Here is a 27655-nt window from a genome sequence, read left to right as displayed (position 1 = left end):
ATTTCAAATGAACAGCATGTATCCCAGATCCAAGCACCCGTTAAAATGAAGAGAGGCCCTTCATCTGGATAGTTTCTAGTTCAAATGCATCCAAAGACTCAGGAGACAGTCAGTGATTCTTTAACATTGGTTAACAGAAATAAGAGTTAATTTGCTCAGACAAAATTCTTTCCTAATGAATCACTGCCCTTCAATTTGCTCCTTTATTTAACATTTACAAAGGTTGTTATTGACGTCTACTGTATGTCACTGCCAGGGGACCAAGCTGTGTCTGTACTTAGAAAGAACACAATGGAGAGGAGGTGGAGTTAGAATCAACACTGAAGCTTGCCTTCCTCAGACTGCCAAACACATCCTAGCCTAGCAGTCTCATCCTAAATACTGTACAGCCAACTAAATTGATCACTGTACTGAACAGAAGACAAGTCTTCTGCATTGTAAGAATTGACAGAACAAAGATAGACAAAAATAACTCAATAAAACTATCAACAACAAAATTTTAATATGCCTTCCCTGTTATTTTTCAGTAGACAGATTATCTAGCTGAATATGATCTCTTCACAAAACAAAAACAAATTTTTAAAACATCTGCAAGCTTTCCTGTGCCTTTTATGATCCATAAACCCACTTTTAAAATTATACAACTGTTTTAACAATAGTTCTCATATTAAGAGTGGCAGGATTCTAACTGAAACAAAATGATCTTCATCCAAAATTAAGGGAAATGTTACTACAAATTTTAATTCATCAATAACAGGGAATGTTTATTGAGAATTATTAGTGTACTAGGTACTATGTTAAGCTCTTTGCATTGAGTATGTCCCTTAATTTTCAAACCAATCCTGTAAGTTAAGTATAATTACTATCCTCACTTATAAAAAACTAAAGAAACCAGAGCCAGAATTTAAACCACATAGTCTGACATCAGCAATGCTTCAGAAAAGTAGCTTTTTTATTTACAGTTATGAAGTAGTTTTGCTCACTTAAGACAGATCTTAAAATTATAGTAATATGATAGATCATTTTCTTTTTCTTTCTTTTTTTTTTAATGTTTACTTATTTTTGAGAGAGAGGAAGATAGAAAGAAAATACAAGTGGGGTAGGGGCAGAGACAGAGAGGGGGAAAGGATACAAAGCAGGTTCCATGCTGACAGCAGGGAGTGCGATATGGGGCTCGAACTCCCTACCAGTGAGATCATGACCTGAGCCAAAGTCTGATACTTAACTGGCTAAGCCACCCAGGTACTCTGTGACAGATATTTTCTACCAGAATTATTACATACCTGATATTTACTATAAAGAAGAAGTTAACATACTTTCTTTCTACCTCTTTTATTTTACTGGATTTTAAAGATGCTGGCAATTGAATCTCAACATGAAGCATTTTTTTCTTTATTTCTATTTTTCTTCATAAAGAAAACTGCCAGTAAGAAGAATGAACTTGCATGGCTAGCAGTTTGACACGGATGCCAAAGAATGATGAAATTTGGAAACACAGTACCCAAATCAACTCACACCTGGGAAAGGAAGTCAATAAAAGTTGTCACTAAATTACTTTATCATTCTTCTCAATGATACCAGGCTTCTTCTCAATAACTTGATCACAACTAAATAAAGTATCTGTTTCTCAGCCATTAAATTATGTAGGAAAACCAAAATAATGCAGTAGTCTAGATGAAATGGGAATGGCAATTATTATATAAACTATACTAAAGTATAACCACTCAGAGGAGGAGACTGTATAACTCTCATATATCATCTAATAAACAATTACTAAAAGAAAGCCCATGCTTAGAAAATATTATGCAACAGTATCTATCAGAGTAAAAAAAAATACATAACTTGTCAACCACTGGGTCCCACAATCTTATTTATATGTCAGCTATATTAGGAACCTGGAATTTACTTGTACATGAGAAAAGGTTCATATGTGGAATCTAGGGTTAGAACAGTGTGACAGTTGAAAACCTCTGGAGTAAAAAAGGCCAATATATTTCTGTCACTACTAACAGCATTAAGAAAATACTTAACCTTGGTGTGCCTCAGTTTCCTCATCTGTAAAATGAGCATAACGATACCTACCTCACATGTTTTTCTTGAGGATTACATGGGACAATGTTATAGAAACAATCAGAACAGAATCCAACACAGTAAGGTCCTGTGTAAATAGCAGCCTAGCAACTGGACAGAAGTGAGAAGGAAAATGACATTTTTCCCCTTCTTTTCTGGGTTTGGTGGGAGTTATCTTCTTACCTCTTACTGTATAATCCTCTCCTATCATCTAGCATCTCTCTGCTCACCTGGTGCCCAGTGTGTGCAACGTGTTACTGTAGATCCCTGCAGTGATTTGTCATCAATAGTGTATCACATTCCAAAATAAATGAATTCCCTTCTCCCTTAATTAAAACTTCTCTCCTAGGAACTAAGTAATCCAACTTAACTAAGTTTTAAAAATACATTAACATTCTGACAGATTATGCTTATTAACCCAAACCAGTCACTGGTAAAATATAAAGCATTGAGAAACAAAATTAAAATTTAGACAAAAACAGACAGACCAGCCTTTCCGAAGAATTTGCCTACAGACCTGCTCCTTTAAATCATTTCTATTAGCCACAGCTTCTGCCAATATAATCCACAGCTCTACCAGGTTCTTAATATTTTCAAAATAGATTCCATAGCAGTGTGTAGATTTACAGTCATTTGCTCATGAGCTGCCAATGTCACCAATGTCACTGCCAATTTCACAGTAACTACAAAACCATATATTTTGATGTTAAAACCTCAGAAATTGTAGAATTTTAAATTTACTTTGATCAGATGCTAACATCTAGAATAAAATGTGTTTCATTTGTTTATGGAATTCATTTCTTAAATATCTCAACATTAAATGCATTAAAGCTGGTGAATATCAATAGGGACCAAACTGTAATTTTTAATGGAACTTTGAACCTTTGACTTTCTTTTTTTTTTTTTTTTTTTTTTTTTACATTTATTTATTTTTGAGACAGAGAGAGACAGAGCATGAACAGGGGAGGGTCAGAGAGAGAGGGAGACACAGAATCTGAAGCAGGCTCCAGGCTCTGAGCTGTCAGCACAGAGCCCGACGCGGGGCTCGAACCCACGGACCGTGAGATCATGACCTGAGCCAAAGTCCGACGCTCAACCGACTGAGCCACCCAGGCTCCCCCTTTTGACTTTCTTCAATTTTCCCAATTAATGAAAGGGTGGAAAACTATTATGCACACTGTGAAGTAAATGGATCCCAAAGAGTCTTCTAAAATCAAAAGAATAGAACAAATCTGAAAGCTCAAAGTTTTCTCAGTCTAAACCAAAGCTTAATCAGATATTTAATTTTGTTTGAAAACTGTTTTATTTTTAACTGTCATGCAATAGAAACAGAGCAAAATGAAGATTCAGGTTAATTTGGGTTTTTGTTCTTTGCACTAAGATAGCCCTTATTTTAGTTTTGAGCTTGATAAGGATCTGCTTTTACTCATTCATTTATTCAATATTATTAGCGTAAGGCATAAAGGTTCCAAAAGACATAAAACAACTTAAAAGTCAACCAACTAGATTATGAAACCAAGAACACTGTCTATTTGGGAAGAAGAGTGGGAAGGGTCAACACTGAGATTTTGTCAAACCAGAACCTATTCTGTGAGAAATTCAGACATCCTAAAAAATGCTTACAAAAGCTAAGTACTTCCACCCCACCGATCCTGCCATGACTTCCACTTAAAATCATAATTGTTTATGTAAACATTACAGTTGGTTAAACAGCCTATATTTTTTTCACTGGCTGAAAAGCACTGAAAAACTGCCAGTCATTACCAGTTCCCCTGCAAGTAACAAGCTTTTGATGGAGCAATAAATAAAACATCATGTAATACATTCATATGTTAAAGAACAGAAAGTAATACTTATGTTATGTACTTTCAAAAAGGGATCACAAAAATAAATTCAGTTGCTAGGCTTCAATATGGTTCTCAGAATTTAAGCCCCACTCACTGAAGTCTCCTATTGCTATTGAAAAGGTCATTACCAAAGCCCAAGACTCAATTTCAAGGTTGGGACCATAGACAGGCTCACCTCTAAATCTACTTTTTTCAAAGGTTGTTCTGTATCTTCTGGCAGACAAGACTCTCAACTTTAGTAGTCCTTTCTTGAAAGGCAAGGGAAAGCCACTCAAGAAATGTTACTTTATCTATTTACTAAGTACCAGTACTATGTTTCAGGCATATACTAAAAGATATGGATACAAGAATTAATAATAAATGCTCAGGGAATTTACAGTCAGTTGAAAAAGAGGTGTATACAACTCTCTATGATAAAAGATGATTTAAAAAAGAACTCAGCAAGTTGCACAAAGTATTAAGAAACTACAAAAGAAGCAGTGATATTGCCTCTATCTGAAGTCAGGGATATCAAATATGAACTGATTCTTGATAGGAAGAAAGTCGATGGCATTAAGCAAAGGCAAACACTGCAAAGTGAATGATAATTCTAGAAATAAGGAGTTGCTGAGATATGCCTAGACTGAAGAGTACTTGACAGAGATGGGGATGAAAAAAAGTGAGAGCTAGAAAATGAAGATTCTTTAAATGCCATGGTAAGGAACCTAAACTTTTCCTTGTAGAAAGGATAATGATGTAGAGAGATCTATGATAGATTCCTGTCATGAAAAACTAAAATTCCTAACAAAAAACTTAGCATTCCTACTGAAAATCGTGTTTAAGTTAAATGAGTTTAAAATTTATTTTTCTTTTCCCACTTAAATCAAATGTACTGGGTTCCTACAGCTTTATCTGGAATTTAATGTTTACACAATATTCTATCTTTATATACATTATAAGCTTATTAAGTACAAAGTCTGAGTCCTTAATAGTTCTTCTGAAGACAACGTAGGCTTTTTCATCTTGGTATTTTCCACTCTCACAAGCACGGTGTTTAACAAATAGAAGGCACTCAATAAAATATGAAGAGACAGGTGGTGTATTAAAACACTTACAGAAAACAAAAACTATTAGAATTTGCTCTATACCAAAACAATTTCACAAAATGAACTGCCTGTCCACTGGTTTTCCACAGAAAATCAAGGCCACGCAGGCCTTGCTGAAAGGATGGAATATCAACTGCTACACTCCAGGCACACAGCAATCTAAGCTGCTCTAGGGCAGCACCTCTGTATCCCAACAGTTGTAGAGATCAAATTGCAGCTTGGCCTTGCACAGGCACAAAGAGTTAGCAGACAACTGAGGGCATTCCAAGTGGTATGTTCTTTGCTCCCAGTTATCTGCCAAAGTAGTCATCCTTCAGGCACAGGGCTAATCTGGGGCCTATCCATGAAAAAGCTACTGGAGGCTTGGCTCCTTTGCACTATGATGTCAGATCACTGGAAAGTCAGATCACCTGGGAACTCAAGTGAGGTCAAGACACAGGGCTAGTTTGGCATGGAGGTTATTCCCAGTTCCCAGGCTTCCGACTCAAGCCTAGGGAGCTAGAGACCTCAGCTGCCAGAGGACTAGGGTTTCTGGACTGAAAAATTTCCAATAGAAGTCTTCATTTCTATCTTCTCAAGTTTCCTCTATGCCACACAGGCAAATGATGAAATCTTACCAAGGTCTGCTGATCAGTTCTGTGTCATCTTCCCTCAATAAGCATATACCAAGGGCTTCAGTCTAAATTATCTCCCACCGTTAGGTCTTAGGGAAGGATAAGCAATTTCTGCTATCCCCCAGTGAATCAAAAAATCCCTTTTTATGCCTGCAACAAGTCGCTAAGAAAGGCTGTTGGCACTATGTTTTCATGGAGTTTGGCCTAGAACTCAATGAGATTCAGCTACTCCATGCTTACGTCCAGGGTGAAATAAGACATTCCAAGAAGCCAACCAGAAGCAAGTTAGTTCAATCCGTACCAGTTCTGCCACAGGTGACCTTCATCTTTAAAAAACTAAAAAAACTAGAATGGGAATAGAGCAAGCCAGAAAAGGGAGGACATTCAAACATGACTTCACCTTAAGATCCCATACATGGGACTAACACCAGGGACACTGCACCTGGGACAGGATATAAATGTGTTCTTCACTCAGTGAAACTCTATATTTCTGTTGACAATTTTAGCCCAGTAACCCACACACTGCAATTTGAATCTCCTATTATCACATCAACTCTTTTTTTCCTTTTCCCCTAACAACTCAATAAATGTTGGGAATATTCTGAAGGTGTGGCTTCCAAAGTACCTCAATTTTAACATCTCAGTTTCCTCACTTGTACAAGACGTACCAAAGCCATTTTTAGCTTTCAATAGCCAATGCATCCATTCTAAGTCCAGCCCAAATAACCCATAAAGACAGACTGAATCTCTTAAAGGGTTTTGTGGAACTGGACAGAAGGCAACAGGCTACATTACTACTCTTGTATTCTTTTCTTTCCTATACACAAAGAACTCACTTTCCCCAATTAAAAACAAACTTTCAATCAAATTCCTAAGAATTGATTCCTGAGAGCCTGGTCTTAGACAAACTAAGCAATGGGCACCATGGAAAGATGATTCCAGTTTCTCAGGTGTCTAAGTGTTTGTTTAGATTCTGTATTAAAAATGAGAATATCACACGCATTAGATTAGACACTATTAACACTAGCCAAGAAGATTCTTATAGTGTCATATAGTTTCACACTATTTGTGACACTATCCTGCTATGGCTTTCAAAGGCAAATGAAAGCTCCTTTTCCCCCTTATTATGGTACACTTAAAATGCTTTAAAACAGAATTCTTCAAAATAAAATCTTAATAAGCAGATGAACCAGAAATCTTGTGGGTTTTTTTTTTTGGAGCCTAGATTGACCATGTTAATTCTTTCCTACTGCGTGCTTTACTGACCCTTAGAGCCATTATCTTGCAAGGCAATCTATTATGTCATTAATCAGATATATTATACATTGTTATGTTAACATGAGTATGCATGTTGAGAAAGCTATGTCTTTACAACTTGCTGGATAATTTATGAGTCATTTTAACTTTTTCTGAATTTCCACAGTCCAGTTTCTTACAACACTGAATGATCTATATATTTTCTCATTAGAAATATCAGGACCATTTGGATCTTGATTTTTTAAATATTACATATATATTACAAATATATACAGCTTGATGGCCATTCTAACTTCTTTAATTTTGCTCCTTCACAAATTAATGTTTCCTAGATACCCTAGATATATCTGCATTGAATAGGAAGTTCGTTATGGTTGACTTAAGTACAACTGTGATTTATGGTAATGTGTAAATTATTTAAATAAGAATATTTAATGACTTAAATAAATCTCATGACCTTAAACTAGTAGTTTTTATGAAGGAAGGTAGAAAGCCAAGTAAGCTGGCTTTGTACAATAATTTCTATTCATTTGTGATATACAACAGTATTCAGTGTTTATCTCAAAAAAACCCTAAAACACTACTGATGATAATAGCCTAAAATAAATAATCCAAACTAGTTTAATTAGTTAATAGTTAACCTAGGCCACAGGTTCAAATTTACTAAATATAAGAATAAGTTAAGATACTTTATGTTAAGAGAAATAAAAATTCCAATATTCTTACAGAAAAGCATAAACCTAAGTACAAAGAATTACAGAATTATTCATTAAACACTGTCCTATTTATGATATTAATAATTATGATCATTATGCATGGTTCCAACTCACTGCCTCATAGGAAATAAGAAATATATTTTTTAGAAGATCAGATGCCCTATTCCCTTCCTAAGACAAGATCTTAGTACCTTTATAATAGCTGACATCTTATCCCTCCTAGCTTTCCCCAGCTGACCCCACACACTGAAGCAGAGTTACAAATGCCCAAAGAAAGAAGACCCACTAGGGAAAATTGTATTCGCTCAGCTTTGCATGCATCAGTGGACTTCACAGTAGATAAATATACCCTATAGCCAGATTAACTGACACAGTGAAGCAAAAAGGGAAATTTGAGATTTAGCCACTTCATCTTAAACCTCTTTTTAAGTAAGGGGTGGTTTGTTTTTACTTCAGCTTTCACTATATAAAAAAATCTGCCCCTAAGGACTCACACATTTCTAATACTAATCATTTAAAAAAATGTTTCCACAAACCTTAAGTTTCTAATACACCAGTTATGATTTTAATAGATTCAAAATTACGGTCTTTGCTTTTCACAAATGACACAAAAGTTTTAACACAGAGGAAAGTATGCTTTTATTTATTATTAGCTCTTTGCACACATATTTAAAAGCAGGACTTCTTTAAAAGCTTAGGAAAATTTGACAAATTATGTAGAATCTTTTAAAATACATGGGGAAGTTATAAATTAGCCTACTGATGTTTTTTTTCAACTCCATTTCCAAGAACCCTCCCCCTTTCTCCACCCAATTACCTCACAAAAGACTACAAGCCAGAACTTCCACTAAGGAGTTGTTTGCCTAAAATACCTAACCCCAAGGACCACCAGAATAGCCTCACCTACCTAGATTCTCAAACTCTTCCTGTGGAACCAGCTTCCTGTGACTAGTGAAAATCTGAAAACTGCAGAAGAGTTTCCTAAGTAGGATTAGCATTTTAAGTGAAGGGGAGGAATTTTTCATATCTAATTGAAATTATAAATAGCAGTCAACCTGATCCTCAAACCTCATTTCTCATTCAAGTAAAAGTGAGGATACATCCAGACAAAATTTGTTGTTGCAAGTTTCTACCTTGCCTTGGAGGTGAGGGGTGGGGAGACAAGGACCAGCCCCAGGTGAAGTTTAACCACCAAAAAATTAACTTTGGGACCTTCCAATATTTTTCTCTGAAAGCTTATTCTCTTTCCTGCATCCCAGGCACCGAGTGTTACATGCTGCCCTCTTGCCAGTATTTTTCAAGATAAATATTCAATTCTGAAATGCAGATTATCTTGCTTTTTAGATGTCCTCAAGAACACATATACAGCTTTTTGGCCTTTGATGTTTCCCACTCCCTTTGCCCACAGGTACAATACTGCATGCTGTGCACACAAAGCAAAGGACAAATGTTGACAAAAAGATTCTTCTCACTTGCTAGTGTCACCATTACAGTTACACAGTTTCCCAAAACTAAAAGTTCAAAAGCCATTCTTCCTTTAGAAATACAGGGATTTTCAGTGGTTTAATAGGCCCCAAGGGGGACTATTTTGGTATAGATTTCTATTAGAAATGTTTCTAGAAAAGTAATCTCTGCACACTATGACCCTTCTCTTCCCCCCTGTATTCCCTAACCTACACACTCCTACATCTTTTAAATTTCCTTCAATTTATTTATTTATATATTCAGTTATCCATTTGTATATGTATTTTTTCTTTAAATTTTTATTTTTGAGAGAGAGAGAGTAGGGGAGGGGCAGAGAGAGAGAGAGGGAGACACAGAATCTGAAGCAGGCTCCAGGCTCTGAGCTGTCAGCATAGAGCCCAACGCAGGGCTTGAACTCACGAACTGTGAGATCATGACCTGAGCCGAAGTCGGATGTTTAACCGACTGAGCCACCCAAGCGCCCCTGTATATGTATTTTTAATTAAACTTTTCTTTTGAGATAACTGTAGATTTACATGAAGTTGTAAAGAAATAATGGAGACATCCTGTATACTCTTTACATATTTCTCACATCTTGCCATATCACAATTAGGCCATCAACACTGACACAATCTACTTGTCATATTCAGATTTCTCCAGCGTTTTTCCATTTGTGTGAATGCGCATGTATACGTTTAATTGTATACAGTTCTATCACAGGTGTAGGTTTACATATTTGCCACTGCAAATCATGATACAGAACAGTTCCATCAGCCTATAAGGATCTCTTGTGTTCATCTTTTATAACTACATCAACCTGTCTCCTTAATTCCTGGTAACCAACTATCTGTTCTTAATTCTACAATTTTACCAATTTCAAGAGTAGTATACAGATGGAATCTTACAATATATAATCTTTTGAAAAGTGGCTCTTTTTCCCGCTCAGCCTAATTCACTCAAGATCAATTTAAAGTTTTACAATGGTTAATAATTCACTCCTTTTTATTGCTGAATAATATTTCAAGGTATGAGTGTATCAGTTGTTTAACCATTCACCCAGTGAAGGATATCTGGACTGTTTCCAGTTGTTGGTTATTACCAAACAAGGTGCTGTTAACATTTGTGTAAATTTTCATTTCTCTGGGATAAATGTTCAAGAGTGCAATTGCTAAGTTATATAGTAATTGCATATTTAGTTTTATAACAGTCAGAATGTTTTCTATAATGGCTGTACCATTTTACATTCCTAATGTAAATTTTCAGTTACTTCCTTAGATTAAATTCCTTACTGGTGGAGTTGAGACACAATGCCTTTTTTTAATAGGTATACAAATTCATCTTCATAAGTATGTTGGGACCATGTTTTTCCTTCCAAGTGTATCATAGTAAACTGGAAAGGTAAAATCATGATCAGGTCATGATCTCACAGTTTGTGAGTTCAACCCCACACGGGGCTCTGTGCTAACACTTCAGAGACTGGAGCCTGCTTAGGATTCTGTGTCTCCCTCTTTGTCTGCCCCTCCCCTGCTCATGCCCTGCCTCTCTTTCAAAAATCAACATTAAAGAAAAAAGAAAAATATAAACATAGAGAATACACATAACAACATAAAAATTATGAATGAATATATACATATATCCCCTCTGTATCTCTTGGGAAAAAGTAAATTATAAGTAGACACCTTCTATTGTGCTAGTACCCGAAGATGTTTTCTAGGATCTTTGTAAGACACCTAAAGATAGGTGACTGGCTGTCTCAGTTAAAAAAGTATGAGACTCTTGATCTCAGGGTCTTGGGTTCGAGTCCCATGTTGGTTGTAGAGATTGCTATAAATAAATAAATAAATAAATAAAAACTAAAAGCAATTTTTTACAAAGAAAACCTAAAGATAGGGGTGCCTGGGTGGCTCAGTTGGTAAAGTGTCTTACTTCGGCTCAGGTCACAACTCACAGTTCGTAGGTTCAAGCCCTGCATCAGCTCTGTGCTGACAGCTTGGAACCTGAAGTCTGCTTCAGATTCTGTGTCTCCCTCTCTCCCTGACCGTCCCCTGCTGGTGCTCTCTCTCTCTCTTTAAAATAAATAAACATTAAAAATAAATAAAGTACATTTATATAAAAAAAGAAAACCTAAAGATAATACTTACATTTTTAAAAAGATACCGGACTGAAATCTTACTGTAAAATGAAATAAAACAAAAGCCTATACTTAATGTGCTCCCATCTGGTCTAAACATACAGATGTGCATGTGTGCATGCACATGCACACACATACCAAGAGTAAAAATGCTCTCTGCATTTAATATTGTCGCTAAATGTTTTGCACATATATGAAAGGAAAATAAAAAAACAGGTGCGAATTCTCTGGTGGGAGCATATTTCATTGTATGCAAACCTGAGCAAAAATTTACAAAAATCATCATTTAGCAAAAACACCACTACATTTTCTTTTAAACCTTTCTGACAGAAGAGAGTGTGAAATTGAAGACGAATAGGATTTCAAATCAGAACACTTCCCAAACACAAACCATTAAGGTACGTTACATGAAAATTACATGAACTGCAACAAAAATCTGTAATTTACATTTACTTTACAAAAACTGTTCGGATACAAATCTAGAAAATGTTATAATATTTTCACCACACACCCTTTGGAGAGATTTCCAAATTCAGAGTGCAGACTCTCAAAAAAAGCAACAAACAATATACTTTTTTGATGATTACGCCACTGCCACACTATCCTCTCATCAGAGACTCTTCCCTTGGACTCTTCCCAGCTATTATCTGCAGATTTCTCTCTGTAGAACTGCCTCAATGCCACATCTCCACTGGGTTGCCTAAGTTTCACCTTTTCCTCTCCTAGTGTGATAGTTCAACTCGGTACAGCTACAATTTTATATTGACGTTATGAGAAGGAGTTTTCTGAAAAATTTCAAGTTATAGAAAACTAAGGGAACACCAAGATTTCAGATGAAGGAAATCTGACATGTGCCTAAAAAGCCAATTATCAGTATCCTATCTAAAGACAAAAACAAGAGAAAAATAACTCACCTTGTGAGCAACTTACTATTCTGTATAGACGTAATAAAGCCCTAGAAATTTTAGAAATAATTCACCAGCACCACAAGCACTAATCACCATGTCTGGATATTCAAAACACACACCCACAACAACCCTGTTATGTTTCCTAGAATTTCACACACACACATATATATCATGTTACCTCTTCAAAAAATTGACAGTGTTGCTATTATTTAAGGTATTTTTGTTACATTATCTGGAATAAGATTAATACACTAAGGCCTGGAGAACAAATCCAGGCCACCAACTGTTCCTTTTATAGCCCATGAGCTAAGAATAGTTTTTTGTTTTTAAATGGTTATATAAGTACCTGCATAATATTGATTTTGCCTCCTGGGCTGCAAACCCTAAACTATTTACTATCTGGCTTTTTGCAAAAAGGTCTGCTGACCCCTGATCTCAGGGATCAGTGTAGAAAAGTATGTAACAGAAATTAATAAAATTTATGACTATTAACTAATTGATTTAATTTGCAGTAAAGTAGCCTTGTGCCCTACTCCTATTTAACTGTGACTCCCCTAGAAATTTCATACCATCTGAGGAGTTTGACAATCCTCCAGAGATATTTTCAAAGTGAAAAACAAGTATGTAATATAAGGATTATTATTACATACTTCACTACACCATACATATGATAATAGCCACAAAAAAAAAATTCTCAAGAAGAAAGAATTAAAACTCACCCTGATATACACCAGAAAGCCCTAAAATACAGGTAGAAAGGCGTGTGCTGCTGTTCATAAAAACCTAAAATCTCAAATAACAAAAACAAAACAAACGCATCATGGAAGCCACAGAAAATGTGAGCTTTAAAAAGCAAAGGCTGAATTTTGTAAGAAAAAACAAAAAAGAAACTGAAATGCGAAGAAGATTACATAAATGGTGGACTGACACTGAAGCAACAATCTTTTGAGGAGATTCACTTAAAACACAAAGCTTATTAAGTACTGTAGCAATGCGGTACAAAACCTATACAACTGAAGGATCTGAATGCCATAAATACCTTCAAACAATAATGTTTCCACAATTTAAACTGAAACAATTCAGGATATGCTTTCAAATTTTTAAAAAATTGACTTTCATCTGGTGGTTAATTAAAACTTGCAAAAACAGTGTGACACTAACCAAGCTAGTACTAACTCTTCATTTTGAAAGACCCTCCAGAGTTTTCAGCGTATGGGTAATGCCAGTTGCACCTCCTCCTACTTTCAGTCTTTATGATAACCATGTATTTTTCAAACTTCTCAAATGAGAACTACTGAGCTAGATGACCTTCAAGATCCATTCCAGTTCAACCATTCTATGAGAATTTTAGTATTTATTTTTAACAAAACACTCAGAAAACCAATAGTAAATGATAAAGGGATCATTGTAACCATAAGCAATGAAATCTGAAGTATTACCACATAGGAGGCATGATCTGATAACGCTGTTCCGGGATTTTCCCTTATTCAAATAGCACCCGAAATTCTTAACTACGTGCCATGGTGTGGATCTCAGATTACATGCATCTAGGAAAACTGTAAAGTTTACAAAAGTTCCTTTAACAAAATTATTCTTTTGTTCTCTAGTAACCAAGTAGCCATACCTCCTGCAAGGTATCCCACTACCGGCAGAGTTAACTTTCACTTGGTTGCAATTAGACACAAACAATGGGAAGATTCAAGGAAGAACCATTTATCAGATCTATGCCACTGGCTTACTATAAAGCTATGCAGAGCAGTAAGGATAACTACTGATCATAGAACATACACAAGTGATAATGAGCACAGGAACTGGGTAAACAAAAATAAAGGTCCTCCTTACAGGAGTCCCTAGAGTTACCAGTATGCAAGGATGCAGAGTTAAGCCAACATTATGACCTCATGAAAATATTCACTAATAACCACAAAAGTTAAAAAAAAAATGTAATCCCTGTGAAACAGGCCTGGCAGATAGTGTGGCTATCTCGGGCTAGAGTCAATGGTGTCGTTGGTCAGTCTTTTGGTAAATATACCACTATACCAAGCTATACAAAAGAAATCCATCAAAAGTTCAGTCTCACGCAAGAGACTCAAAATTGCATGAAATCCTTGAAAATGATGTCAAAGAACCACTTCATTAAACACAAAAGTCACTGACAGATTGGAACCTGAGTTAGAGTCTGTTAATAACTAAAGAGAAAATCAAAAGGTTCAAATGTCAGGTACAAGACATTTCTATATTACCAAACAATTTTCTGAAGACAAAAACTACACCAAAAAACTCAATAATTAATTCATCCTTTGTTCACTTAAGACCTAGGGGATTATGTAAATCACTGTTTGCTTTGTTAATATTAGTCTTACTTTTCAAATAAAGTCCCAATCAAACATTTTTTTCCTCTATCTTCTGAAATTTCAGCATTTCTTTTATATAATTCTAACTAATTCTTCTAAGTAATTCATTCCAGGATTAATTATGCTTAGATAAAAGGGATCTGAATCTATACAGAAGTACTCCTGAAACTCTGAAACCTCTTTCAAGTACTAACTACCCTGGTCTTTCCCAGACTGGGTAGGCCTAAAAAACAAACAAACAAAAACATTAGCTAATCTTTGGCTCATAAGAATGATTTCTGAAAGAACGGGTAGCAGGTCATTTTAACTATGGAAAAGAGGCTGCTTTTCGGGTTGTGAAGGCAAAGTAGGGATATGGAAAGAGACAATGTTGCTAGGAGCAGAATATTATTAAAAAAAAATATGGGGCGCCTGGGTGGCGCAGTCGGTTAAGCGTCCGACTTCAGCCAGGTCACGATCTCGCGGTCCGTGGGTTCGAGCCCCGCGTCAGGCTCTGGGCTGATGGCTCAGAGCCTGGAGCCTGTTTCCGATTCTGTGTCTCCCTCTCTCTCTGCCCCTCCCCCGTTCATGCTCTGTCTCTCTCTGTCCCAAAAATAAATTTAAAAAGTTGAAAAAAAAATTAAAAAAAAAAAACATAACTGCATTGAAAGAAAACATTCCAAACCACTAAGGAATAAGGTATCCTGTAAAATGGGAGCCAGAAGGGTCAATTTACAACAATTTGCAAAGAATGGAGTGAGGGAACTATAAGTACAGAGTAAGACACAGAAGCACCCCCTTCCGTATTCCACTTTCTTGGCCCATTTTGCCTCTCCAATTTTATCCCATTCTCCCAACAAAAACTTTTAAGGGTAAAGTAAGGGATCTGATGACATTGTTTGAACACCTGGATCTGCCATGTCTAAAATCAATCTATTTTCAGCTGTCTGCAATATGTGACTCAGTACTTTTTATTGAACACAGTTTAAGTTCATTTCTGTCATTTGTAAGGAAAAGAGTCCTGACTAATACACTAGATCATGTTACTCCACAATAAAAAACTTTCCCTGTTCACTTCTGGCTCTGCCTTATTTTGATTTCTTCTGAATTTCTGTAAAAACTTCTTTGTATCACTCCCCTTCTAACATGTGTAATAATTATCAAAATTATTTCCCCTACCACATTAAAACAGCAAAGTTTGTAAAGACAGACTGAACGTTACTTTCATATTCTGCCATATGCTATTTTCACACATTAAAAGGCAGAAAAAAAGGCATGAACAGATACATGAAGGAGAAAGAGGGATGTATTCAACAATTCAGACTGGTTAATTCAGACTGGTCTAAGCAGTAGCAGAAGAAAGAAAAAGATATGCATGAGGAAGAAAAAGATATTAAGAGCTAGAATGTGGAAAAAATGCTCGACAGAGGTAAAAAAGAAAAAAAGCAGCGTAGGAGAAAGGGGATATGAGCTAAATTAGAATGAAGAGGGTTGGGTCCAAGGTTTCTTTAACTACTCACTTCATTTTTCTTGGCTTTGGTTTCTTCAATGGTAACTAGGATTTTTTTATTCAAGTTTCTCAGTGCCAACATTTTGTTTGTAAGTAGCCAAAGAACAGAGAATAAAAATCAATGAATATGTAATCCATATCCTTTCCTGAGACTTGAGTTAATAAAACATAAGTATCATCCTTATGAAATACTGTCAAACCAGGTACTAAACTACACTGTTTCCCCTAAGCACAATTATCATTAATTGTTAATCATTAATTGTTAAACATTAATCATTTTCATTAACTATTCTAGTGAAGGAATTTCATATACATCAAAGTTATAAATCTTTTTATTTTAAAGTTTATTTATTTTGGGGGGGGGGGGAGAGGAAGAGAAAAACAGAAAAAGAGAATATCCCAAGCAGGCTCTGCACTGTGAGCACAGAGCCCAATGTAGGGCTTGAACCCACCAACCGCAAGAGCATGACCTGAGCCAAAACGAAGAGTCAGCTGCTTAACCGACTGAACCACCCAGGTTCAGTTAGAAATCTTTTGAGGCCAGAGTTCTACTTACTGTGCCTTGATATTCTGAAAATGATGATTCTACATTTTTTTGTAACTCTAGAAGAACTCTGGATTAATCAGAAATTATACTGCAGGCAAGATCAAGTATACAGAAGAGTTGAAAAGAGCAAATATATAGGAAAAAAGTGTACTTGGGTTTACATTCCCAGACAAGCCCATAGAAACCTACTGAATCCATAATAAAATGAAAATAATGTAGTAGCTGCTATTAGAGGGGGCCCCTTAAACTCTGAGGTAAAGAACGGTAGGGCTGACAGGTGCCTGGGTGACTCAGTCCGTTAAGCGTCCCACTTCAGCTCAGGTCATGATACCATGGTTTATGAGTTCAAGCTCTGCATCAGGTGAGCTCAAGCCCCACTCTGGGTTTTGCACTCCCTCTCTCTCTGCAACTCGTGGGATTCTCTCTCTCTCCCCCTCTCTCATAATAAACAAATTTTTTTTGAAAAAAAAAAAAAAAAGAAGGGTAGACGAGCTGAGCAAACACACTCCAACATCAAAGGAAGGACAGTTGGTTTATTTATAATTCAAGTAAGTCTGCTAAAAAGACTTAACAATACTGTATTTGAACAACTCAACCCAACCTATATTAGCTAAGATGTCTAAAATAAGTTATAAAAATATATACAGCAATATCATTAACATTGTGCCATTTTACATTTCAGACAACTTTTCATGTATTATCTTTTATTTTCCCCATAAAACAATCTATAAGTATTGCTCAGTGTGTGCCTCATGGAAAACTAGTTCCTCAAAGGCTAATGATCCTTTATACAAGAAGGCTTCTGTGTGTCATCTGAATCTAGGATGTGATGAGATGACCAAAGTTAAATAAGCTTTTCCTCCTGTTTTTTTGTTGTTGTTGTTTCCAGAGACTTTAATATCCCAAAGCACAATATGAATCTCTTAAGAAGGGGCACATGATGTACAATGTGTCCCAAAGTTATATAGCTATAGAACCATTTTTTCCTGGTCATTTCTGCAGACCAGGGTCTCCATAATTAGAGTGTAGGAAAACGATGAGCTAGTAAAAACCTGGGAGCATAGAAAGAACAAATACCTGACATGCCTAATGGAAACAATACTTGGGAGTCAGGAGACATGGATTCTATATTCAGTTTTGCCACTTATTGGTTCTGTGCCCTCAGGGGAAAAAGAACACTTAATTTTCCTGTGCCTTAGTTTTATCATTTGCAAAACAGCAATTCTAATTCCAGTTGAAGTCTTTTTCAGGGTTGGATAAAAGATATTAGATACATGAGATTTTAGAACTATAAAATTCTAGACCTGCAGTAGACCTTTCAGATCAACCAGGAATATCCTATCAGAAAGGTAATTTTAAGGATCTGGAATAAAACCTACATCTCCTCTTGGCCCCACATTTCCCCCTATACCCTTCACATGCTGCTTTCACTCTTCAACAGATAAAATACTAAGAAAACATCTCTAGAGGCAGAATAAGTCTCAGAAAGGAATACAACTGAAAGTCTCAGAAAAAAAGTAATATTGAAGTGATATAATCTCGCCTTAAAATTCCCATTGACAACATACACACATATAGTCCAAAATAAGTAAGGCTTTGAAAAACATGGACAGGTAGAAAGATAAGAGTAGCTCATCCCATAATCACTTGGAAATTGAAGGTAGACAATTTTTTGAAATAATTCATTTCTATATCCAATTAATAAACTGGTCCTACCATCACCAAAAATATACCTAATCAACAACAGGTAAAGGAAAGCAAATCTTACTAAAATCAGTGAGAGAACTAAGGGTAAAGAAATGGACTAAAGCCGCAAGAGGCTAGAAATACATAAGATTATCTGGTGATATTACTGCAATTCAGGGCTACTGTCAAAGCTTTGCAGCTTTCCTATAATAGAGTACAGGACCGTTTGATGCTAATTACTTAGTGATGTGCCAAAAGGATGTATTTATTTCACTTGAAACATAAGAAAGCCCTTTTTTCCATAATGACAAATCAATGGGATAATTCTGGAATTCATTAAAAAGAAACACTAACTGATCCAACATAATAGCTTTATTTCCTATGTAAAACACTTCAAAATATCTAAATGAATATAGAAATGCATTTTTCTGTAGTAAATTGTTTATTATTGAATCATTATCAACCCTTGTTAGACAAAATTTCTCATTTTTGCAATGTGCAAAATCATTAAAGTGTTTGAGAGCTCCATCATGAAAGACAGTGGCACTTTATAATCCATTATTTCTTCAGGCAAATGTGCTTATGGTTGAACATAATACGAAAAATAACAATATTCCCTAGCATATGATTCTATCCCCCCTCTTAATGGTATTTTTATATGTTGACAGCAATGATGAAATATGTTACTGCTTTCCTATTAGCTTTAACTGTTTCTAAGCAGTCATCATTTACATCATCACTCTGAAGTATTACCTGTAATGATGATTAGGTATCTACAGTTCCGAATGCTTCCCATACTGCTATGCATGTCTCAGTCATGCTTTAACAACATAGGTTTTTAGTCTGAAATTCCTTTAAATTACCAAAAGGCTATAAGAGTGAATCTATCCGTACACTATATCGAGCACTATAAACCTACATATTTGAGTATCTAACAGTTCATTTACTTCAGCTCACATCAAGTAGGATTGCCTGTTGCTGTACAGAACTGCTCTAAAATTTAGGAGAAATTCATTTCCAAAGCTACTGTCATTCAGATTCCTTAAACTGTTAGATACCTCATGTGATCATTTTATTGAAAATAAAGGGAAGAAGTATAGTAAATTAGGTATTACCAATGACCGGTGAAATCCTTTTGAACATACCTGCCTAATATTTTCAGGGTTATTTTCTCCTTCCTTATAGGTAAATTAACATTTTTAAGATTAGATAGTTAAAATTTACAATGAAAATGTATAGCTGCATATTAACAGTGCAGTGTAGTTCAGATGAATCCAGATTTTTTCACTCATACTGTGAAGGGATCAATCTGTTTATAAATTTGAGGGTTTTCTGTTTTTTTTTCAATGTTTATTTTTGAGAGAGAAACAGAGTGTGAGCAGGGAGGGGCAGAAAGAGAGCGAGATACAGAATTCAAAGTAAGCTCCAGGTTCCGAGCTGTCAGCACAGAGCCTGATGCGGGGCTTGAACTCATGAACCACGAGATCATGACCTGAGCCGAAGCCAGACACTCAACTGACTGAGCCACCCAGGCACCCCTAAATTTGGGTTTTCATAATGTTTCCAGATTTATTTTAGATGTTGATGTTATACACAGAGTATGTATGACTATTAAAAGATTTGTAATAATTATCTGTAAACTGAAGAAACCAAGAAGCACATTTTCATAATTGCTCCAACTAAGAAAATGTTACCTCAAACTGAATTACAGAAATATTTTTAGTCAACAGCTGCTCAGAGCAAGTGACTGACATGTACACTTCTCAGAATTCATTTACTTCCCACAACTTTAACAGTCACCTTGGCTCAAAGCTATGCTAATGATGCAATTCCACTGGGCTTAAAAATCATATCTGTGAGCTAAGAATAAAGGTAAATTGCATAAACATAAAAAGGAGTAAGTTCTGATTTTTCACTTCTAAGAAGTAAAGCCTCAATTAAGAAAGCTTAGTTCAATCTGAAATTACAACAGCACTGACTAGAGCTTGCTCTACCATATTTATAATAAATTAAATGCTACTTGGGAAAAAGATACACTACAAAAAAATTATTTGGAGTGTCACATCTATTTTACTTTGATGGTAAGTTCAATAGAAAATTAAAAAGATAAACTGGAAAGTTTTCCCTGGCTAAATGCAAGGATAATTATTTTGTTCTCAGTTTAATATTGATTTTTACCTGGAATAATGTGGTTTTCATTTGCATTTACATTAAAACAAACTGTCATTTTAAACACAAGTTTTACTGCTCATTAGAGTTTTTACTATTGTGTCATATTCAATGATTCTGGCTTTAAACTGGTAACTGCTTTAGGCAAAATCCACACTAGAATATCAGACTGTGTCCTCAACACTTCATGGAGGATAAGGTAATTAAAAAAAGACTTTGCAAAGCAAAACCATTTATAAAGAAATTGCAGACCACCAGGATTTTGGATTTGGGTAATCCATTTAGATTAGCAAGGCTGTGTCTTAAAAGGACAATTCTAAGATCACAATATAGGTCATGTCCTTAACAAATAAAGTAATGAAATTAATGTCAATTACACAAACTTCCATATTTACATGACGCCAATGACGACAACTAAAATAGATTAAACAAAGCTTTCTAATGTGCTCACGCCCAGCAGAAACAAGAAGGAAAAATCATGTCATAAAGCTGAAATTCTTTTTAATCCGGCTCTGCAAAAAAGGTAAAATTACTGTTTTTAAAGAAAAAGAGTGGCATCCAAAGTAGGAGGGGGGAAAAAAACCCAACAACTTGGGCTTATCATTTCAGATTGAACAGCTAAAAACTTTCATATGAGGAAGCAAGAAAGGAGGGAGACAGTGGTGTTTTGCAGGGAGTAGGGGGGAAAAAAAGAAAAGCTAACCTTAAAGGTTTTGCCAAATATAATAATCAGGTTTGGGTGGCAGGTAATATCCTTCAAAGTACAACTTCACTATTGCAGAACACAACTTTCAAAATCCCCAATATGAACCCAAGTACTTAAAACAAATGCTGCCAACATCTAAGTGTACTATTAAGTTTTAATTATATAGTGCCAAAAGACTATTGTCCAACATAAGTAAAATCTGCTTAAAATCACTACTTTGTCATATTTTTTATTGCCACACGTATAAATGACTGTTAAGACAAATAGTCAATTACAAATGTCTCCGAAAGACATTTCTGCCCAGAAAGCAGAAAACATATAATGCCTGATGTCACAAAGACATTGCCAAAACTGACAGTTAAAACACTACTACTTCTTTTTTTGATACTGATGCTTTTTCTGAATGCTTGCTCCTCAAAATGAGCTGAATAAGGAAAGCCTGGATGCCCCTAGAAACACAGGAACTTTCTTCTAGATACAGATGTGTATTTCCTGGACAAGGGGATAAAAAATGTCTCTGACCAAAGAGGCTTTGTGAAGACTCCTTGAAGAGAATTACCAACTTACCCATCAGATTTGAGTTCATGAAAGGTGTTGGGGACAAGCCTTCATGGGCCCCTAATCGACTGTCATTCAAGTGATCACTGTAATGAGGGCTGTCTGTAAAACCCTAGGGGGAAAAAAAAGACCGGAGTATTAAAGAGATTATTTGGCAGTCCTGCTAATTGAGCATAATGACACTCATCTAATTAATATACAGACTTACAAATGGTCATTCCTAATCAAATTCCTTGTTCATTACTTGAAAAACTAAAGAGAAATGCTCCTTTTATTCCTTTTAAGGTTTTAAAGTAGTTTCTTAATGATCTTAAAGAAAATTAGCCCTAGGAACTCTTTACATCCAAAAGGAAAGTTCTATAGTTCATCTTTTTTTTTTTAAAGGATAAAGAAAATATATTTTTAAGTTGTAATAAATAAGGAAAATGTTTATCTCTCCCCTCCATTCTGTCTCTAAACCCTACCAATTATTTAAAATACTAAAATAATCTACAATCAGTATATTAGAATTGAATCCTTTCCTAAATGGCAAACAAATATTTAACAAAAAAGATCTGTTTGTACTCTTTTGATACTAGTATAACAAGATATACTGCTAGAGAAACTGAATCATGTAAAAAGGAAAACATTTATTAAAAATAGCTGATTTAAATTCTTATGAGTTTTAAAAATGAAATTGTACACCATGAAAACAATAAAACTAATGTTATTATCTCACAAGAGCTGTTATTAAATTTCTCCTTATAACTTAAAACATGTTTTTTAAAAGCAAAGGAGGAAAAAGATACTAACGTTTACAAATAAATGTTACAAAAGCTCTGTGGATTAAAAACTCTCCTGGTTCTCAGTCTCACACATACTAAGTACAAAGTCATACTGTTTTTAAACACGGCTTTGAATCCTGGTTAATTAAACCTCGGGTGGATACCTACCCTTCTGCTAACTTACGATGGTTTCAGTAAAAATCAGAAAAACCTCCTAGAGGCCCAAACAAGAATACAAACTGCCTTGGCTCCCAGAAACAGAAAACACCCAGAATCCCCTGGGATTATAAAATCATCAATCACTGAACATTTATCATTACCGAGACCGCAGGCTAACATTCAAGAAGACATTAATGGGGCTGAAACAGGCCTCACTATCTTTGCAGGCATGCTGTCAGTTCAACCAAAGGGCTAGGAACTGAGGGCTAAGTAACTGTCAAATCATTACAATTGCTTATGGATGCATGTCACAACTCCTTCTGCTGTTCTGTTTTAAAACTAATCTTCTGGGAGTGCTAACTCCCAGATGAATCTTTGTTTCATTTTTACCTACTTTAGAATTACTGATACACATGTGACAGACATACAAGAAGAATCTAGGTGACATTTACAACTTGGTTATGACCACAAGGATGTCCTCTGGTAACCACAAGGAAAGTCTCATCTGTCACAGCCACATGCAGTAGAGGCTTATACAAAACACAATGGCTCCTAGCTAAGGTCACTCCTTGGAGTTTACTTTTGTTGTTTAAAACTTAACACTCTTGAGGTGCTAAGTGACATGTCACTATCTCACAGACATCTGGGTATTTCTGCCACTTCCTCCCCCTGCCACTTTTAGGTATGTAAGTAAAAACAAGGCACTGAAACCTACAAAACACTCACTGAACCAGTGTTTAACATCATTACACAATGATATTACTCCAGAAAAACGCCAAGAGAAATGTGTTTGTAGGTGAGCCACACTGTTCACACTTCACTTAAATGCAAAAGAACAGCAAAAGATTAATTCTGTATGCTCTCAGAACTCTTCATTCTTGAAGTACCAAAAAAGAACTTTTTTCTATCCTGACCATAAAAATAAAACATTCAAGTTTTTAAAAACTATCTCCTAAAGCACAAGAATACAACTAGATCTAAGTTTTAGGGTAACAATCAAATGATTACACACACATAGTATATTAACTTCAAAGATTACGTGTAACATAGATTAACAGAGAGGATAGTTATCTTTAGGCTTCCATTAATATGTGCTCAAAGAACACAGAAATTATTTTACTACCAACCACACATAAATAATAGTAAGTACTATCCCTTACCCATGGGCATCCATATTCTGCAGGACACAGTACAGAATTTACTACAAGATTATTTTCCAGTCTACTGATAAATTCTGGGATTGTCATACTGCATGACAGAGAAGTAGTCTAGAAACTTTTTTTAATACATACAAGCAAGATTTGCATATCAAACTTCAGTAAGGCATAATTTTGCTCATGTAAGATCAAAAATTAATAGAAATTTGAACATTTTCCCTACACCTCAAAAGTTCATCTTAATGTATACAATTTTCTTGAAAAGTTACAGCCCAAGAGGCAAAGAGAAATAGTACCTCATCCACAGATGCAAACTGATGCAAGAGGACAGGACAAAGAAAACGGACTTATAAAAGACTGACATAGTTTTGGATCTAATATATACCAAAACTTCACCTGAAAGATGAACTAGCTACTGTTTCTAGATTATTCATCATTCTTTCCACAAAGTCGTAGTGATATCTACCAGAACAGAACTTTTCATGAACCAAGATGCACAGTTAAAAACTAATTTATAAACATTTAAATAAGATCACTATAGGTCACATTTTTAAGATTAGTTCTAGAAAAGTACAGTTATCTGTCAGCTTGTTAATGTGTCAACTAGCTGGATGATACCTAGAACAGTGTTTTGCAAACTTCAATATTCATATCAACTGACCGGAGATCATGTTAAAATATAGATTAAGAAGCATAAGGTCTAGGGGTGCCTGGGTGGCTCAGTTAGTTAAGCAACTGACTTCGGCTCAGGTCATGATCTCATGGTTTGTGAGTTCGAGCCCACACCAGGCTCTGTGCTGACAGCTTGGAGCCTGGAGCCTGCTTCAAATTCTCTCTCTCTCTCTCTCTCTCTCTCTCTGCCCCACCCCTGCTAGTGCTCTCTCTCTCAAAAATGAACACTTTAAAAAAAAAAGAGAGAGAAAAACATAAGGTCTAGAATGGGGCCTAAGATTCTGCAGTTCTAACACAAAGGTAATGTGATGCTACTGGCCCACAGACCACACTTCCAGTAATAAGAACATAAACAATCTGGAAATACAGATCTCTTTCACATAGAGAGAAGAAAAATTCAAGTCTAGGAAGGTGATAGCCAGGTTTGCCCCAACCCTGCCTCAACCAGAACCACATTAAAAATACCAGAAGTTTCCAGAGAATTATGTTAGGAAGAAATCTCACAGTTAAGCAAAAGATCTAAAGCAATTAGAATAAAAAATATTTTTATGTATGTAGGTCTGTATTCCTCCATATAGTTATAAGGTGAAGACAGATGTCAAATAGTACTTTAATGAGACAAATTTAGTTGACCTGGAATTTAAACAGACTCCATGAGTACCACACAGATTTAGGCAATGGGGATGGATGCTGATAGAAAAGGCAAAAGGAAAGAATGCCATACATAATACAGTTTTGGGACAATAGAACAGCAGGGAAGAAAGTGGAATAATGCAGTGGCCAGCCAGAATATTAGAGGGTAGAGAAAATAAGGGAAAGGTGACTGGCCTGAGGGAGGGGGTAGAGTAAAAAGAAGGGAATAAAAAACAAGCAAGCAATTGTTAAGATGAAGCCCAACAGATCAGTCAATGGTATTGATAAATGAATGCTATTTCAATTTTAGGATGAAAAGGAAGTAAGCCAGTAAGATCATTAAATACAGAGCTATCAAGGTGCATATTTTTTTTTAATTTTTTTTTTTAACGTTTATTTATTTTTGAGACAGAGAGAGACAGAGCATGAACGGGGGAGGGGCAGAGAGAGGGAGATACAGAATTGGAAGCAGGCTCCAGGCTCCGAGCCATCAGCCCAGAGCCCGACGCGGGGCTCGAACTCAAGGACCGCGAGATCGTGACCTGAGCTGAAGTCGGACGCTTAACCGACTGAGCCACCCAGGGGCCCCTCAAGGTGCATATTTTAAATTGACAGAACATTACTATGTTAATAAAAATGGCCAATTCTGTAAAACGGCTTTACTATTAAAATAACCATTAATAAAATAGACTTTTGTACATAAGAGATGATAAACGTACATTATACAGGATAGCACAATATTACCAAAATCATCTATCACAGCAGCTTTTTAGTCATAGTATGCTAAATCCATAAAAATATTTCCAAATGTACTCTAAAAAATTACTGTTCCTGTTTAATGATAAAAATGGAAAGCACTCAAAAAAAATCAGTAACTGATAAAATCAGTTGATACACAGATTACAAAAACTGTTCAACTCTATACTTAAAATCTGTCTAAACTACAATTTAATTTGCAAATCTTAAAAAGTCTCGTCTATGAATGCATAACACTTTGCAAAATCTTTATATTGTGAAACATGTTCTATAAAAACGCATTTAGTACTTTTCTCTATGTTCATTTCATGATACAGAATTCAGAAATGTTAATCCCTGCTATAATATGACAAGAGACCTGACGCAGTCAATCAGATCTTCCACCATTTTTAAACTAATTTAAAATACACACAATAAGTCAAATCTTTTCTGCCACAAATAACAAAACAAAAGCACCCAGTATTGTTTACATAATTGTACTCTACTCTGGTTTGTCTCCTCAAAAATACAAGAACTTTCACTGTTGGTTAATTTTTTAAATATTTCATTTAAAAAATTTATTTCACCCAACAAATAAAGTGTAATCCACAGAGTACCTTCCCAGGTTGGTAACAGACTCATGGTTTTTCTAATCTATATTGCTATTTCTTTGTATGAAAACCAGTGCCTAACCCTATTTTAAAATATCCTTTCCAATTCTTTTCAATAGTTAAAAAGGGAAGGGCAGGAAAAGGCTATTTCAATAAAAATTTACCTTCTCAGAAAAGAAGGTATTGAAATTACTTAACTATCCATTTAAATTATACCATAATTAGCTGTTATAATTGCACTGTTCAGTGTAGTGGATAAATGTAGAATTTTTGAGCCAGAATGGTAGATGTGAATTCCATCTTTCCATCCACACATACTAGCTGTGTGACTTGAGGCAAAGCAATCTTTCTTACCTCAGTTTCATTATCTGTAAAATTGGAATAATAACAATATCCTCATCTCATGGGTTGTTGTAAGAAGTAAACAAGTTAACATACTGTACCAAATGGAAAAGTGCCTGGCACATAGTAAGCATACAATAAACGCTGGTCACTATTTTATCATCTCATTTAGAAATTGTTGTCTAACAAATTTTGAGAATGCATGGACTGTGTCTGTTTTTTTCATAATTACATCCTCAGAACAATGACTATTGCATACACAGCAGTTGCTCAATAAATGATGGATAGGAGATTTTAGCTGCTAAATGCTGCAGAGGTTCAGATATTATAAAGGTTCAATCAGTTTTTCTATAGAACAACCAATAACTCGTAGCAGAAAGAAGGCTGATGAAAAACTAGCTTATTTAACTGGATTGAATAAGAACCCACAGACCTTTGGTATTTAGAGAGCCACAGGATTTTGCACCATGTATTGAAATCCTATAGCTCCTAAGTAGTCAATGCCAGCAGCATCAGTTAAAAGCTATAAGCCATCAGAAAGTTTTGGACAAGACTAGGATGCAAATGGATAGTCACATCTCAAAGACAGGTAAAATTGAAATAAAAATAAGTAGCAATAGCAAATGAAGTTTAAAAGAAAAATGGTGGTCTTATTATATTTCTTTCTATACACCTATGATAAATTACCAAAATAAATGTCTACATAAAGAATGTTATACTTTTTAAAACAAATGCTTGAATGTGATTTGTCTCTCTCCATTAAAATGCACCCATGAAAAAGACAAGTGAATTGACTTGATCACAGTAGTCTATTATCTGAAAGCAGGGACTCTGTCTATATCTATCACTAGTGACAAGCACACTAATAGGCACACAGAATGTAACTAATAAAATCTGTTAGTTTAATGAATGAATTAAATGAATCAAGCTTACACATGAAAAAGCTACTTAATATTCAACAGGTTAAGGTTCTGTTATCCT

At 35.4% G+C, this 27655-nt stretch overlaps 1 protein-coding gene across 9 annotated transcripts in view; it reads right to left on the bottom strand.

Annotated features, from left to right (window-relative positions):
• TCF12 (transcription factor 12) overlaps nt 1–27655 on the bottom strand; it is a 382333-nt gene that overhangs the window by 166703 nt on the left and 187975 nt on the right. For all 9 annotated transcript variants that reach the window (XM_086710772.1, XM_086710771.1, XM_086710774.1 and 6 more), the window contains one exon: nt 21611–21713. In XM_086710772.1, coding sequence (XP_086566898.1) covers nt 21611–21713 — 103 coding nt within the window. The remainder of the gene's footprint in view (nt 1–21610; nt 21714–27655) is intronic.

This window comes from Puma concolor, chromosome B3 (genome assembly GCF_028749965.1).
Source record: "Puma concolor isolate L17-30 chromosome B3, mPumCon1.1.hap2, whole genome shotgun sequence".
Classification (NCBI taxonomy): Eukaryota; Metazoa; Chordata; class Mammalia; order Carnivora; family Felidae; genus Puma; species Puma concolor.
Note: the sequence above shows the minus strand (reverse complement) of the source record. Positions and strands in the feature narration are given on the sequence as shown.